Here is a 12,778-nt window from a genome sequence, read left to right as displayed (position 1 = left end):
TCAGGTGGTAAAACTGAAATGGACAGTGGACCCAAAAGTGATTCTGATGAATCCAATAGTTACTCTCGCATCTGGCTTTCTGTTGACCCTGCTTCAAATAAACCAGCACCACCTTGTTTTGATTTTGTGGGGCAGCCAGGAATTAAAGTAGATGTTGACATCAAAGATCCACTCACTTACTTGAAGTTATTCCTTGATGATGACATGATTGACAGAATTGTTGTTGAGATGAATTGCTTTGCAGTGTCAGGCACATAACCGTACACTTAAACAGTTTTTCCATTCAAAAAGGTGGGAACCAGTAACTGCTGATAATATCTGGGCCTATTTAGGCTTTTTGTGTTAAGGAAACTTGTGTTGAAACCTGAGCAGCGATGGTACTGGTCAAAAACAAAATTTCAGTAACACTGTTCATTGGAGAAATTATGTCCTAATGCACGCTTTCACTAATAATGAAATACAGTTAGGTCCATATGAAATGAAGGGATTGTGTTAAAAAATGCTTTAGTTGCCTCACATTTTTATGCAATCTCTTTGTTCAACCCACTGAATTAAAGCTGAAAGTCTGCACTTCAACTGCATCTGAGTTGTTTCATTTAAAATTCATTGTGGAAATGTACAGAACCAAAATTAGAAAAAAGTTTTCTGTCCAAATATTTATGGACCTAATTGTATCTGCTCTTTACCAACAATAAAGACTTTGATAAGAATACCCATCCAGCACCCAAACTGAACAAAATTTGGGAGATATACCAGGCTGTTGTAGCAAAATTTTTGATGAAAGTCTCATGGCTTATAAGAGCAGACTGTCACGGATGCAGTACATTGTGTCAAAAAGAGCAATATTTGGCATAAAGTTTAACAAGCTTTGTGAATTTAAAATGTGATACATTTGGAATTCAGTTCTGTACACAGGGAAAGGGACAATGTTTGATCTGAAATACAATCAGTACGGTATTGCTACATCATCAGTGCTGACTTTGACAGATGCTCTGGAGCAAGGTTACTGTGTAACCATGGACAATTTTTATACTTCGCCAGAGCTATTTGAGATCTTCCTGCAAAGATAGACTGACGCATATGGAACAGTTCGTCCCAACCCTTGTGGCATCCCTGAAGACTTTGGCAGAGCTAAATTACAGCGAGGTGTGCTAGTACCTTGGCAAAAGGGTAAAGTGCTTGCGCTGAAGTGGAAGGACAAGAAAGATGTTTGTCATCTTAGCACTGTAAATAATGTAGCTACAGTTACTGTACAAGCAAAAGGCAACAAGCAGGTTACGAAACCTTGTGCTGTGATCAAATTCAGTAGGACAATGGGTGGTGTAGATCGTGGGGATCAAGAATTGACTTTCTATCCTGTTATAAGGCAACCAAAGATATACTACATAAAGACATTTTGTCATATGGTGAAACAGTGCATTTGAAATGCATTAATCTTATACAATCAAGAAGCTGATGAAATTGTATTTCATGCAAACTTTACATGCCAGTTTGTAGAACATATCATTGCCGCATATTCACTGTCCACAGTACCGCTAAAGAGACGCAGTCGACTCAGCACATCGTGGATCAATCAGAGTGTCCGATTGGTAGACATTTTATTGCTTATATAACACCAAGAAAAAAAAAATGAATCGTCTGTGTGCAGTGTTCTGCTCAAAAACTGATAAATCTGAGAGTAAATGCGATTGTGATTATGATGTTGGATTGTGTCTTTCATTGTGCTTTAAAATTTACCACAGAAAGGACTCACATTCTAAGATTATATATTGTTTTGGCATCATTAGTAGTAGTATTATTATTTTTATTATTGTACATTTCATATTATTATTTTTATTCATCATTACTGTTATTATACATTTGAGATTTTGAGATTTAATAAATGTGTGATTTTATGCCAAAAAAAGATGCAACGCTATTTACATGTTTTTTGGAATATAATGCAATGCTAAGGAGGTTAAGCCACGTGTTAAGTTTCTCATGGTGCATTAGCAACTGTTGGTATTAACTAGACAGTAAATGCTTTCTCTAGGCACCAAAAGGGAATATAGAATAAGCACCCTTTTTATCCAGAAATAAACTCTCTCCTTTGAGACACTTAGACCAGAACTGCAAAATTCTTTAAGGCAAATTACCATCTTAAATTTTCCAAGTTCAAATAGATCACAAGTAGCCAGTCAGTCAAACAACTTAACTAGCTGCATCGTATTCTAAAACCAAATATACATTTTCGAATTCAATTCAGTTCAGTTGCAGTGTTCAGTGATTAACAATGCAATTAAATGAGTATCAGAGAATGTTGCTAAAACAACTTATTTCTGGAGTCATCACAATGTAAGCAATGTTGTGCTGACCAGAAAGAGCATTTGTGCTACTGGTTCTATTTAAGGAAACATTTAGGACAGTTAGAAACACAGACATTCTAAGAAGGTTTTGATTTATACTAATAGTTTAATCTTAAACCCTGTTCAGACTGGATTAATGTTACAGTGGGAGGTGGGCTAAAGTTATAAGTTTCCCCAAGTTAAACTAATCCTATGCAAATTGACAGATGAGTAAAATTGTGTTATTTCAGCGATTCAAATGAGACTAAAATTACAGAGGCGTTTCAGTAATAACCACTTTGTGCAGTACCTGAGGTAGAAAAAAAGAACTATCAATGTACTCCTTGTTGAGCATGTAGGTGAGTTGGTGGTGATGCGATATGTCCTCTCAGGGATCTGAAGGCACACTGATATAGTCAATTTATATTGAAAACCATGTGAATGTGGGGCTGTTCCCCTTGGAGGTGCAAACGGAGAGGGTTGCTAATGTAGTCCAAACTGATATTATAGTAGGCATACAATAAAATCGTGAAATGCAAGTATGGAGTACCACTGTGTTACTACCCTGTTTGAAGCACTGACTTTATACCAGTTCCTTGTGTAACTAAAAACTAATCTCATCCGAATACATCTTAAAAATTACATGAGCATGAGCAAATCCAGCAGTACCATAAACCTTGTTTCAGAGAGTGGGGTGAAGTAGAAGTCAAGTCTTTGGACAAACCATACATCTCTCTTCATTTGAACACTTATGTCACCAATGATCTTTGTGGCTAGAAGAATGAGACTGTGGGTACAGCTTCCTCAATAACTATTCTCTTGAAGGGTGGTACAGTTTAATCTTCACAGATGGGATAGGAGCTCAGGAAGGTGCAAAGGTCTTGGAATATCACTAGTGCTGCTCCAGAATGAGACCATCTGCATCATGTGGTTAAGATATTTAAGGAAAATGTCTCTTAGCCATCTCCCAAAGTTGATGCAACAGACATCACTCAGTGGAACGAGGTTGATCTGGCATGTGATGATGAGTGATAGAATTCCCAGTTATTATTTCTTTGAGACATATTTTATGTAAGGACCTCAGACTGCATAGATAAAACTTGTTTACACTCAGAAATGAATGTAAGCCAAAAAATCAGGATTTATAAAACACGATATTGGCGTCAAAATTTTTTAATGTTATGGGAATGTGTTGCCATTTTACTGACTCCAGGTGACAAGACAATGAAGTGAACAGAAAATCTTGTTTCACTGCACATTTCAAAGACACGTCGCTTACAGCTGTCAATGTTGGTAATAACATTAAGTGTGTGCATCAGGGGTATTTTATCTATAAAGAGTGTGCTATACAACCATCACACACAGCTTGACCCTGAGGTCTGCTTCTCACACTGCTATTTGATAAAATAAAGGAATTGTGGGTTCAGCTGGGCCAGATCATAATATTATTAGTCAGTCACATTGGAGTACCAAACTTTAGCTGTATTTAATTAAAGTGCTTTCTGCCTACTAAAGCAAATTCATTCTGTGATGGTGCCTTTACCAAAACAAATGTGCAGTTAATTGTGATTATATTAGTAAAATCAGCAATTGATGCAACTTGTCTTTTGATCTTGGCCTCCACACTTGACCAAAAGCGCACAGGAAATATCTGCACAGAAAAAAGCGCAGTCATATATGCGCACGGGAAATAACCACACACAGAAGAATAAAAACCATACATAGAAGAATATGCATACGGTAAAGTGCGCACGTGGAAAAAAGCACACGGTAGTAACATATAACTATTACAAATATACAAAATACTCCACCTATACTGTTAGACATTTTTATTATAATAAAACAATGACTGGTTTGCTCTTGTGCAATGTCTCCGTTGTTGGTTTTCATTAAGGAATGGCACTTTGTTGATCGATTCTCACGTTACCTCCAAGTATCTATTCCATTTGTTGTGCGAAAACGCAGATATTCAAATCCCTTGTAACCGAAAATTTGCTTGCCTTTCTGACTGGTCGAAAACTCCATCTCGCTTATTCAAAAAAAAAAAAAGTCGACTTGCCTTGCTCGAAAGTTAGGGAAGATTAAAGAAAACTAACTGTGTGGCCTATTTATAGGACGACCTTTACTTACTTGCCGTAATCAAAACTATAAAACCCTAATTTGCCTACCTGTGGAATAAGAAGGTATAACATAAATTCTGAAAACTATTGTAAAGAATAATAATTTCTTAGAAATGGTAATTTAGGCACAACAATTACAGTAACAAAAGGATTAATGACTATTTTATTTTATGGACCATCCAACAGCCCACTACCCCAATTAGCACAAATTAAAACATACAAGCTTATAAATACGTTAAGTAAACAATTATACAATTTTGTTTATTGCGATGTATAATATAACATTTTTTTCTTCTTTGCATATACGCCTTTGCCGTATGCGCATTTTTCCATGTTCGTTTTTTCCTGTGTGCAGTTTTTCCCGTGTGTGCTTATGACTGTGCGCTTATATGACTGTGCGCTTATATGACTGTGCGCTTATATGACTGTGCGGATATTTCCGGTCACCATCTTAATTATACCCAGGGTTTGAAATGCTGACACTTCCCTGCTTGTGCCAGATCACACAGCACGGCTGAAGTAATTCCTGCTCTCCAGAGTAACCATATATGAATTTTAAGAAATATTAAGTAACAGACATAAAAGAGAGCACAGTGGCAGTTACTTAGTTTAACTTAAAGCACTAATCCCATACAGGTGGCATGATTCAGCTCAGCAATGACTCTGAGGTTCCTGACCAGTCAGCCAGTTCACACTGAAAAGTGCCAGTCACCAAGTACCCCATGGTTGATAAAACCTGTAATGGAACAGATGATTGCATGATTTCTACATGATGGTCTCTGTACTGTAGGTTCCAATTTGACACTCATGCCCAAGAGGACAGCTCTAGAAAGTCTAGTTTAGTCTACATACAAGTCATCATCACCAGCTATAAAAAAAAAAAAAATCAACTCATTCCTTGCATGGCTAGCCACACTACTGTTCAGCCCCACAAAGGTCGGCCACATTGTGACAGCTTGTGCAGTACTGCACAACATATCACAGAAATATGGACTGCCTCTGCCCTTGAGACGGGCCAAATAAGTACAGAAATGTCCCAGACCCTGTCCCTCAGGATATCAATGAAATGGCAATTCAAAGATGTTTGGACATTGTACATCCCATTTAAAGAGATGTGCATGTAGTGCAACATTGACATTTAAATGGCAGGTATTTTTTTCTCTCTCTACTTAGCTGACATCTCTTGCTCCAACTCCTTTGCTGTAAAGAAAACACTCAGGAACAAGGCCAAATTCAAATGGTGATCGGATCATGAATATTCCAACAAGATCATTTTTAAGCCATACATGGTTACTGGAGGGTAATAACGGAGTAGCTAGAAGTGCAACCAGGCGCACACAGCTTTAAACTGAACTGAGATTAAGACACACTTGGCATGGCATATGTATGGTTTTAAAAATCTGAGTTTTTCTGTACGTACACCTTTTTTTCCCTTTCAAGCATAAGCAAACTTTTAGTATGGAATGTATTCAAGGTTTTATACACGAGGCCAATAGAGACTGTTTACTGTGGACTAAAAGGTCAAGTCAGCTGTGCAAAGCCTCTTATCACCCCAAATCTTATCAGCATAAGCAGACTGAACAGGAGATGATTCTTTTCAAGACTTCTCTTTACAAAGGCAGAATATCTACATATACATATACATATCTATCTATCTATCTATATATATATATATATATCTATATCTCTATATATATATATATATATATATCTATATCTCTATATATATATATATATATATCTATATCTCTATATATATATCTCTATATATATATATATATATATATATATATATATATATATATATATATATATACACACATACACACATTTTCTGTGCTATGTCTGTGTATTAATTTAATCTTAACAATTGTAATAGTTAAAAAGGTTATTATATGCTTTACTTGAAATATATCTGTACATTCAACAACTAAAACCCATGACTAACATAGCACTGTAGGTTTATAGGGTCATTATTGTTCCATGTACATAGAACAGTAAAATTCTTACTCGCCTGATCAAGTCAACAAGCAACTCTTCAGTGTCACAATCAATTAGCTGGAATACTTAACTCTGAAACGGCTGTAAATGAGTCATTAAAAGCAACTGCAAAACACGTCTCTCAATCGGGTTCAAGGAAAATCACATCAACCTAATGAAAAGCTTAAGCTATTAATGCCCCCTATATCAAAAAGATTTCATTGTGTATCCACAAAGAGGCTGACTTGGTTGTCTTTGTCAGCATCTACTTTGACACTAATCTAAGTAAATCTTGTATAGATCAAAAGCAAGTCTCGATATCTGCTTCATCACTCGCTCACAGTCCATTCGTTTTTGAAAAGGTAGTGTCAACTTCTATTTTCTGACAACTAATTCTTGTTGGGTCTTAGTAAAGTCTCTCCTCACAAAACTTCCATTTTATTATAGGCACAAAATGACTGGCAGCTGATTCTTCCTCTTTCTGAAACAGTTTTAATCCAAGTGACTGACTGAGCTGAGCATTAAACTTTAAATAACACATGCAATTGACTAGAAGACACATAGCTCTGTAAGAGAAATGCATGTTAGCTCAGGCTATAGCGTCAAAACCGAAGCTTTTAAAATACCACGTTGTTTATTCAGGCTTTCTTGATTTTTTTAAAAAAATGTGTTCCATAAACATTTTTCTTGTCCAGACATGGACCAGTGTCTGCTAATTGGAATCCGAGGATAACCATTGTAAATCAAGAAACTGAACAAAATAATGGGAATATTATGCACATATTAGTGTGCCTAAATCATACATTACTGTAGTATTTCATGTCCTTATTCTGAAAGAGTAAAAAAGTAGATAACTATAGCATTTAACAGAAAGAAAAAAGGCTAGATAACACCCATCCAGGTTTCTCTGTTTATACTGTCAGATAAATATTACATTCATAAGTTTACTGCATGTACTGATGTCCCTTTATCCAATTTATCAACCTCTGAGCCTTACCTCAGCATGGGGGAAGGGGAACTGCATGATCAAGTAGGAGATGGCCTACTAGGCCTATGCCATCAGTGGTGAAGATGTCTACCTCAAAGTATCAATTATGGTATTACACAAAGTTGCAGGACTTGTCAATCAATGTGGACACAACTGACAACTACATTGGTGTTCTTGGCTGGTGCTCTTCACAACTGTTGTGAAACATATGCTGTAGTGATTACTACCAAGAATCAAACTTTGACAAACTTGCTCCTGCTGCAGACTCCAGGGTGCATGTCTGGGTATCAGTGCGAAAAATGAGATTTCATCAATAAATTCACCTCTTAGTGCACACACAAATATGAACTAAATAAAAAAATCCTTCATGATCTCACCCAGCTGTCCAATTCAGGGTTGCAGGACGCTAATGGGTACAAAGTAGGAAACAACCCTGGATGTTGTTCCAGTTCATTACAGTGCACACTAACTCTCACCCCACCCACAGGCCAATTCAGAGTTGCCAACCAACATGGAATGCACACTTTTGAGATGTGGGAAGAAAACTGGAGTACTTGGGAGGTAGTTCTAAAGGGTTTACAAACTTTTCCTTTCACCTTTATGAAAAGTTCTGCACATTTAAGAAGCACAACTGCACTTCACAGTGGGTGGGAGCACAAAACTATTTAATGTCTGTTATACATCATTTATTGATTACAGATAATGCATTAAGGAAATAAGAAATAATTAACTATTCTAAAAGTGGTTTAGCAGACGGGTCAATGTTTTATTCTGGAAACTCGGCCCATACTGTGTAAACCATAGTAAAACTGGTATACAGGAATACACGACAACTATTTCAGTTTAAAGAATCATTCGTGTACAACTGATTTATACTTTGCTTTTCTGTAGTTAATTAGACTAACTGTTCTACAATTAAAATGCATGAGGAAAAAAGAAACAAAAAGCCAAACACGGATGTGTAACTACTACATAAGCACATGTCTGAATTTTTTGCAGTAGTTAAATCACCTTCATTCCTACAAAAACTTTGCAAACATCCTAATTTAACTTAATGAGTCGACAGTATTTGGCAGTTTAACTTTTGGTATTATAACTAGTTTCTACTAATAATATATCATTTGGCTTTATTTAAGCAAGTTCTGGGTGTGTTTATTTTAATTTGGATAACTAATGTCATATCCGAAGACAAAAAAATAATGAGGCTTGCCAACGACAGAAGGCGAGTAAATAAAAGTTTTCAATGTGACTTTCGCAGAGTAGTATGGCCACAACTGCCCAGCCAAGCAACAACGTCACTTTAAGTTCCGAAACAAATCAAACTATCTAGACGGAAACATTCTTTCAACTGTCCACGCTTGGACCCGCTTACCAGGACAGTGAGGCAGTCGGGATCCACCGAAGGTAAATCCCAGTCTCCTTTCCAGCAATACAGTTCCATGGCAGTCGCCATGTTGTTTTTGCGTCAATCGTGACCCGGAAGCACTCGTTGTGACAGCACCTCAGCATAGCAACAAGATGCGATCCTTGGTAACCATGTCCGTGCCATCGGGTGGTCGGGCGCGTCACATAAACTGAGCGAAGTTTTCTTAAGTGTTCCTGTAGAAATGGGTGGGGATGAAATCATTTTTTTCGAAACTGCTTCTTTTGGCTAATATACAATTTTATAAATGCGTAGATTGGATAAACTAACGACTATCTAAATTAGATGTAGGAAAGAATGACACTTAACACTAATAAAACAACTGATGAAGTGAAAGAGTTTGAAAGCGAGTGTGAGTGCGAGAATCATTAAAGAGAAGCCTGTTATACGGCGACCTCAACTCAGCACTGAGCACGGTTTTGACGAGAATCTGAATTATTATGTTGAAACCTGGCAACACTGAATCATCTCTTTTCATTTAGGACGTCTTTTGACAATGCATATTGATTGGAAGAAGTTGTTGATATTGCCCAGACCCTACCCTCAAAGACACGTACTGAGTATTTATAGTGAGATTTTATTTTCTAACCTGCTGATTCATGTAGAGTTTTGCTGAACCGGTACATCTCCTAGCCACTTCATCACAGGGCACACTCGTATTGGGGCCGTTTATAATCTACAATTAAAATAGCAATATATCGTAACCAGGGACTTTCAAGTGAGAGCATAGAACTGTTTTCAATGTTGTGAATAAACTTTTAAAAGCAACTGCATTCAAAGAAATTTTTTGATTAATTCATCAATGTAAACTGGCTTTGTGTGAATAAATGTGCTTGTGCCCTGCAATGTACTGTATTGGGTTCCTATTCAGGGCTGGCTCCTGCTTTGTGCTCATGGCTGCTGGGACAGGCTTTGACATTCTGACCTCCCACAACCAATTATTTAGTAAGTGAGTCCTTAACTATTCCTTGTGTGTAATAGTTCTTTTATAATAAAACAACAACAAAAAAAAAACTTTAGAAGTTGATGTTTAGCGTCAACAAAAACGTGTACACAAAATTGACAGATTTTTTCCCATTACTTAACATTTTTCCCATTGAAAATAACTAGATGATTATCCAAAACCTAACATTAAATTAAAGGGACTCTAAAGAGAAAGATAACAGTTTTCTATACTTATTACATTCATCCTATAAAGAATATTGTGACTGAAATAATTTGATTGTAAATAAAAAAAAAAATTAGAGACCTTATCTTGTTACTTTACCTTTACTAATTGCGACTTGACATTTTCTAGTAGTTACTGATTAATCACTCATAACACTGCAGATAAATTTTTGCCCATGCCTTTTTTTTACCAACTTACTTCAACTATGTAGCATCTGACAGTCTTCAAGAGGGTCCTATACATTTCTGGTGTTATCACAACATCTTAATGAGATTCAGCTATGAACTTTGACTACTTTTTTAACCATTCTAATCTACACTGCTTCAGTATGCTTCAGTTCATTGTTTAGCCATATGACTCAGCTTAGATTAATTTCCAAGTTATGGATGGATGGTCTGACATTCCCCTAAAGAACTGTTTGATATAGAGCAGAATTAATAATTTCTTTCCTTAATGGCAAGTTATCCAGATACTGATACAGCAAGACATTATAGTAGAAATGTGATGTTGCCACTTTAATGGTACCTACCCTCTCCACAGTATCATCTCTAATAAAGATGACAGTGTGGTCGGTTGTCTGCTTCCTGAAGTCTATAACTTGCTCCTCAATTCTGATGACATTATTGGTGAGATTAAAGAGGAAAGATTATTTCCACAATGACAAGATAAGTAGGTTAAAGAAACAACATTTTGGCTGTATAGCCTTATTCAGGAGAGATTGCTATCATGGTACCGTTATGACAGAAGGCAAATTTCTTCTATGTAAGCCATTTCACAGAATTAAAAAAAATAGATAAAGGTTCATTAATCAATCAATCAATTAATCAATTAATTAATTAAGAATGAGCTATTCTAAACAGGACTTCTACGGATGTAAGTGTGTATGTGTGAGAATGGGTCCTGTGATGAATTGGCACTCAGTCTTGGACTGATTCCTCGTTTTGCACCCAATGGTGGAGTACATGGATCTGGATTGGATTAAGTAGGCTTGAGAATGTTATGTTATATTTAAATAAGCAAAATGCAGTATCCTTCCCAAGTATTCCATTTTGCATTTATTAGGTGCCTAGCACCAGATGTAGAACTACCAATCAATATTAAAAGTCAAATAAACACATAAGTACAAATATACAACATATGCATTCAATTTATCAAATACAATCAACTTTTAAACTTTTTTACTTCATGGCTTTTACCTTAATTAACCCTCCCAGCCCATAATTTTTTTTCCAAATAATAAAATTAACAAGTTTATTGGATAGCTGTTTAACAAAAGTGGATGAAAATATTCCTGAAGAACAAGGAATATGACATAATGATGAAATTAAATTTTAATTTGAACCCTGTCATTCAGAACTATAAACTGTGAAGTTGTGTAAAAAGGTACAGTAAGAATAAAGAGAATAGTTAGTTGTATCATCATAGCTGCCATGGTCTGTTATAGTTTGTTAGTAGTTTCACGTGTTTGAGTCATTTTTTTCTATTTGATTTTCTTGAAGTTATTTTCTGTTTGTGTTTTGCATTCTTTTCTGTTGCATTCATGTTAATGTCATTCTCATTAGCCTCGGCTTGATGCTTTCCTGTTTACGGCTATGTAACTGTGTATGTGTAACTTATGATGTGGCAGTCTCCATCTGAATTTGGAAAAGGCTAACAAAGAGAAGACTCTTAACATTTTCTACAGGAAATAATAAACATTCACCTATGTATCCATTGACTTTCCAGTTCTTGACTTTGAATTTTGTTTTAACTTTTCTTTAAAGGTTGCCTGATTGTTTAGCCTCTGTATGTTTGACATTTCTGATTCCCTAAGCCTTTGATACTCAGCTCTGGGATTCCCTATTTTTTTTTCTAAGGTTCTCAGGCCTCAAGAGGCAACAGAATAATGGAATAATGATTTTGTTATTTTTGTAATGCCTAGTAATTCTGATTAAAATCTTTATGATTATAACTAGAGGCGCTGAGGCTAGTATAACTGCTTTACAATTCCAGAATCCTAGTTTTGAGTCCTGCTCCCAGGTATTGTGTGTGTGGAGTGAACACATTCACCATGTGTTCCTCCTACATCCCAAATACTTGCTTGCTCAGTTACTTATCAGCTCTGAATTAGCCCAGTGTAGCTATTTATTTGGATGTGTGTGCCCTGTGATGGACTAAAGCCCTGCTCTGGCTTTGATTTCTGTCTTGTGCCCAATGCTCCCAGGATAGGCACCAACTCCTTGCAACCCTGAAACATACAGAGTTGGACAATTAATGAATGCCAGTGTTGGATTCATTTTAAATACCATCCACCAGTTCTTTGTACCCATTTAATCCAGTTCATGGTCACAGGGTCTAGAGTATTTCGCAGCAGCATTGTGAGTAAGAATAAATAAATACACAATTGAATAAATAACTTTCAGATGAAGTACAGTTTTATATCGAAAGAAGATACAAAAAGAGCTTTATTTTTTGAAAATATATCACATTTCCATAGAAACAGTGGCTGAGACAGAAATCAAATCCAGGTATCTGGAGCAGTGAAATGCCAGAGGTAGCAATATTTCCACCATGCTGCACTAGTTTAATTTGAGATGTATCTCAGTGTACAAGAACAAATATACAGCATCTGTAAAACGAAAATTATTGAGATGCAATGACACAGTCACTTTTTCGAGAAAATGCACAGTATGTAGGTGTTAAACATCCATCCATCCAGCATCCAACCCGCTATATCCTAACTACAGGGTCACAAGGGTCTGCTGGAGCCAATCCCAGCCAACATAGGGTGCAAGG

At 36.3% G+C, this 12,778-nt stretch overlaps 1 protein-coding gene across 1 annotated transcript in view; it reads right to left on the bottom strand.

Annotated features, from left to right (window-relative positions):
• LOC120528203 (metaxin-1-like) overlaps window positions 1-8,889 on the bottom strand; it is a 69,196-nt gene extending 60,307 nt beyond the window's left edge. The window contains exon 1 of the mRNA XM_039752293.1: window positions 8,785-8,889. Coding sequence (XP_039608227.1) covers window positions 8,785-8,865 — 81 coding nt within the window. The 5' untranslated portion in view covers window positions 8,866-8,889. The remainder of the gene's footprint in view (window positions 1-8,784) is intronic.
• Window positions 8,890-12,778: the final 3,889 nt, after the last annotated feature.

The sequence above is a fragment of the Polypterus senegalus genome, chromosome 1 (genome assembly GCF_016835505.1).
Source record: "Polypterus senegalus isolate Bchr_013 chromosome 1, ASM1683550v1, whole genome shotgun sequence".
In the NCBI taxonomy this organism is placed as follows: Eukaryota; Metazoa; Chordata; class Cladistia; order Polypteriformes; family Polypteridae; genus Polypterus; species Polypterus senegalus.
Note: the sequence above shows the minus strand (reverse complement) of the source record. Positions and strands in the feature narration are given on the sequence as shown.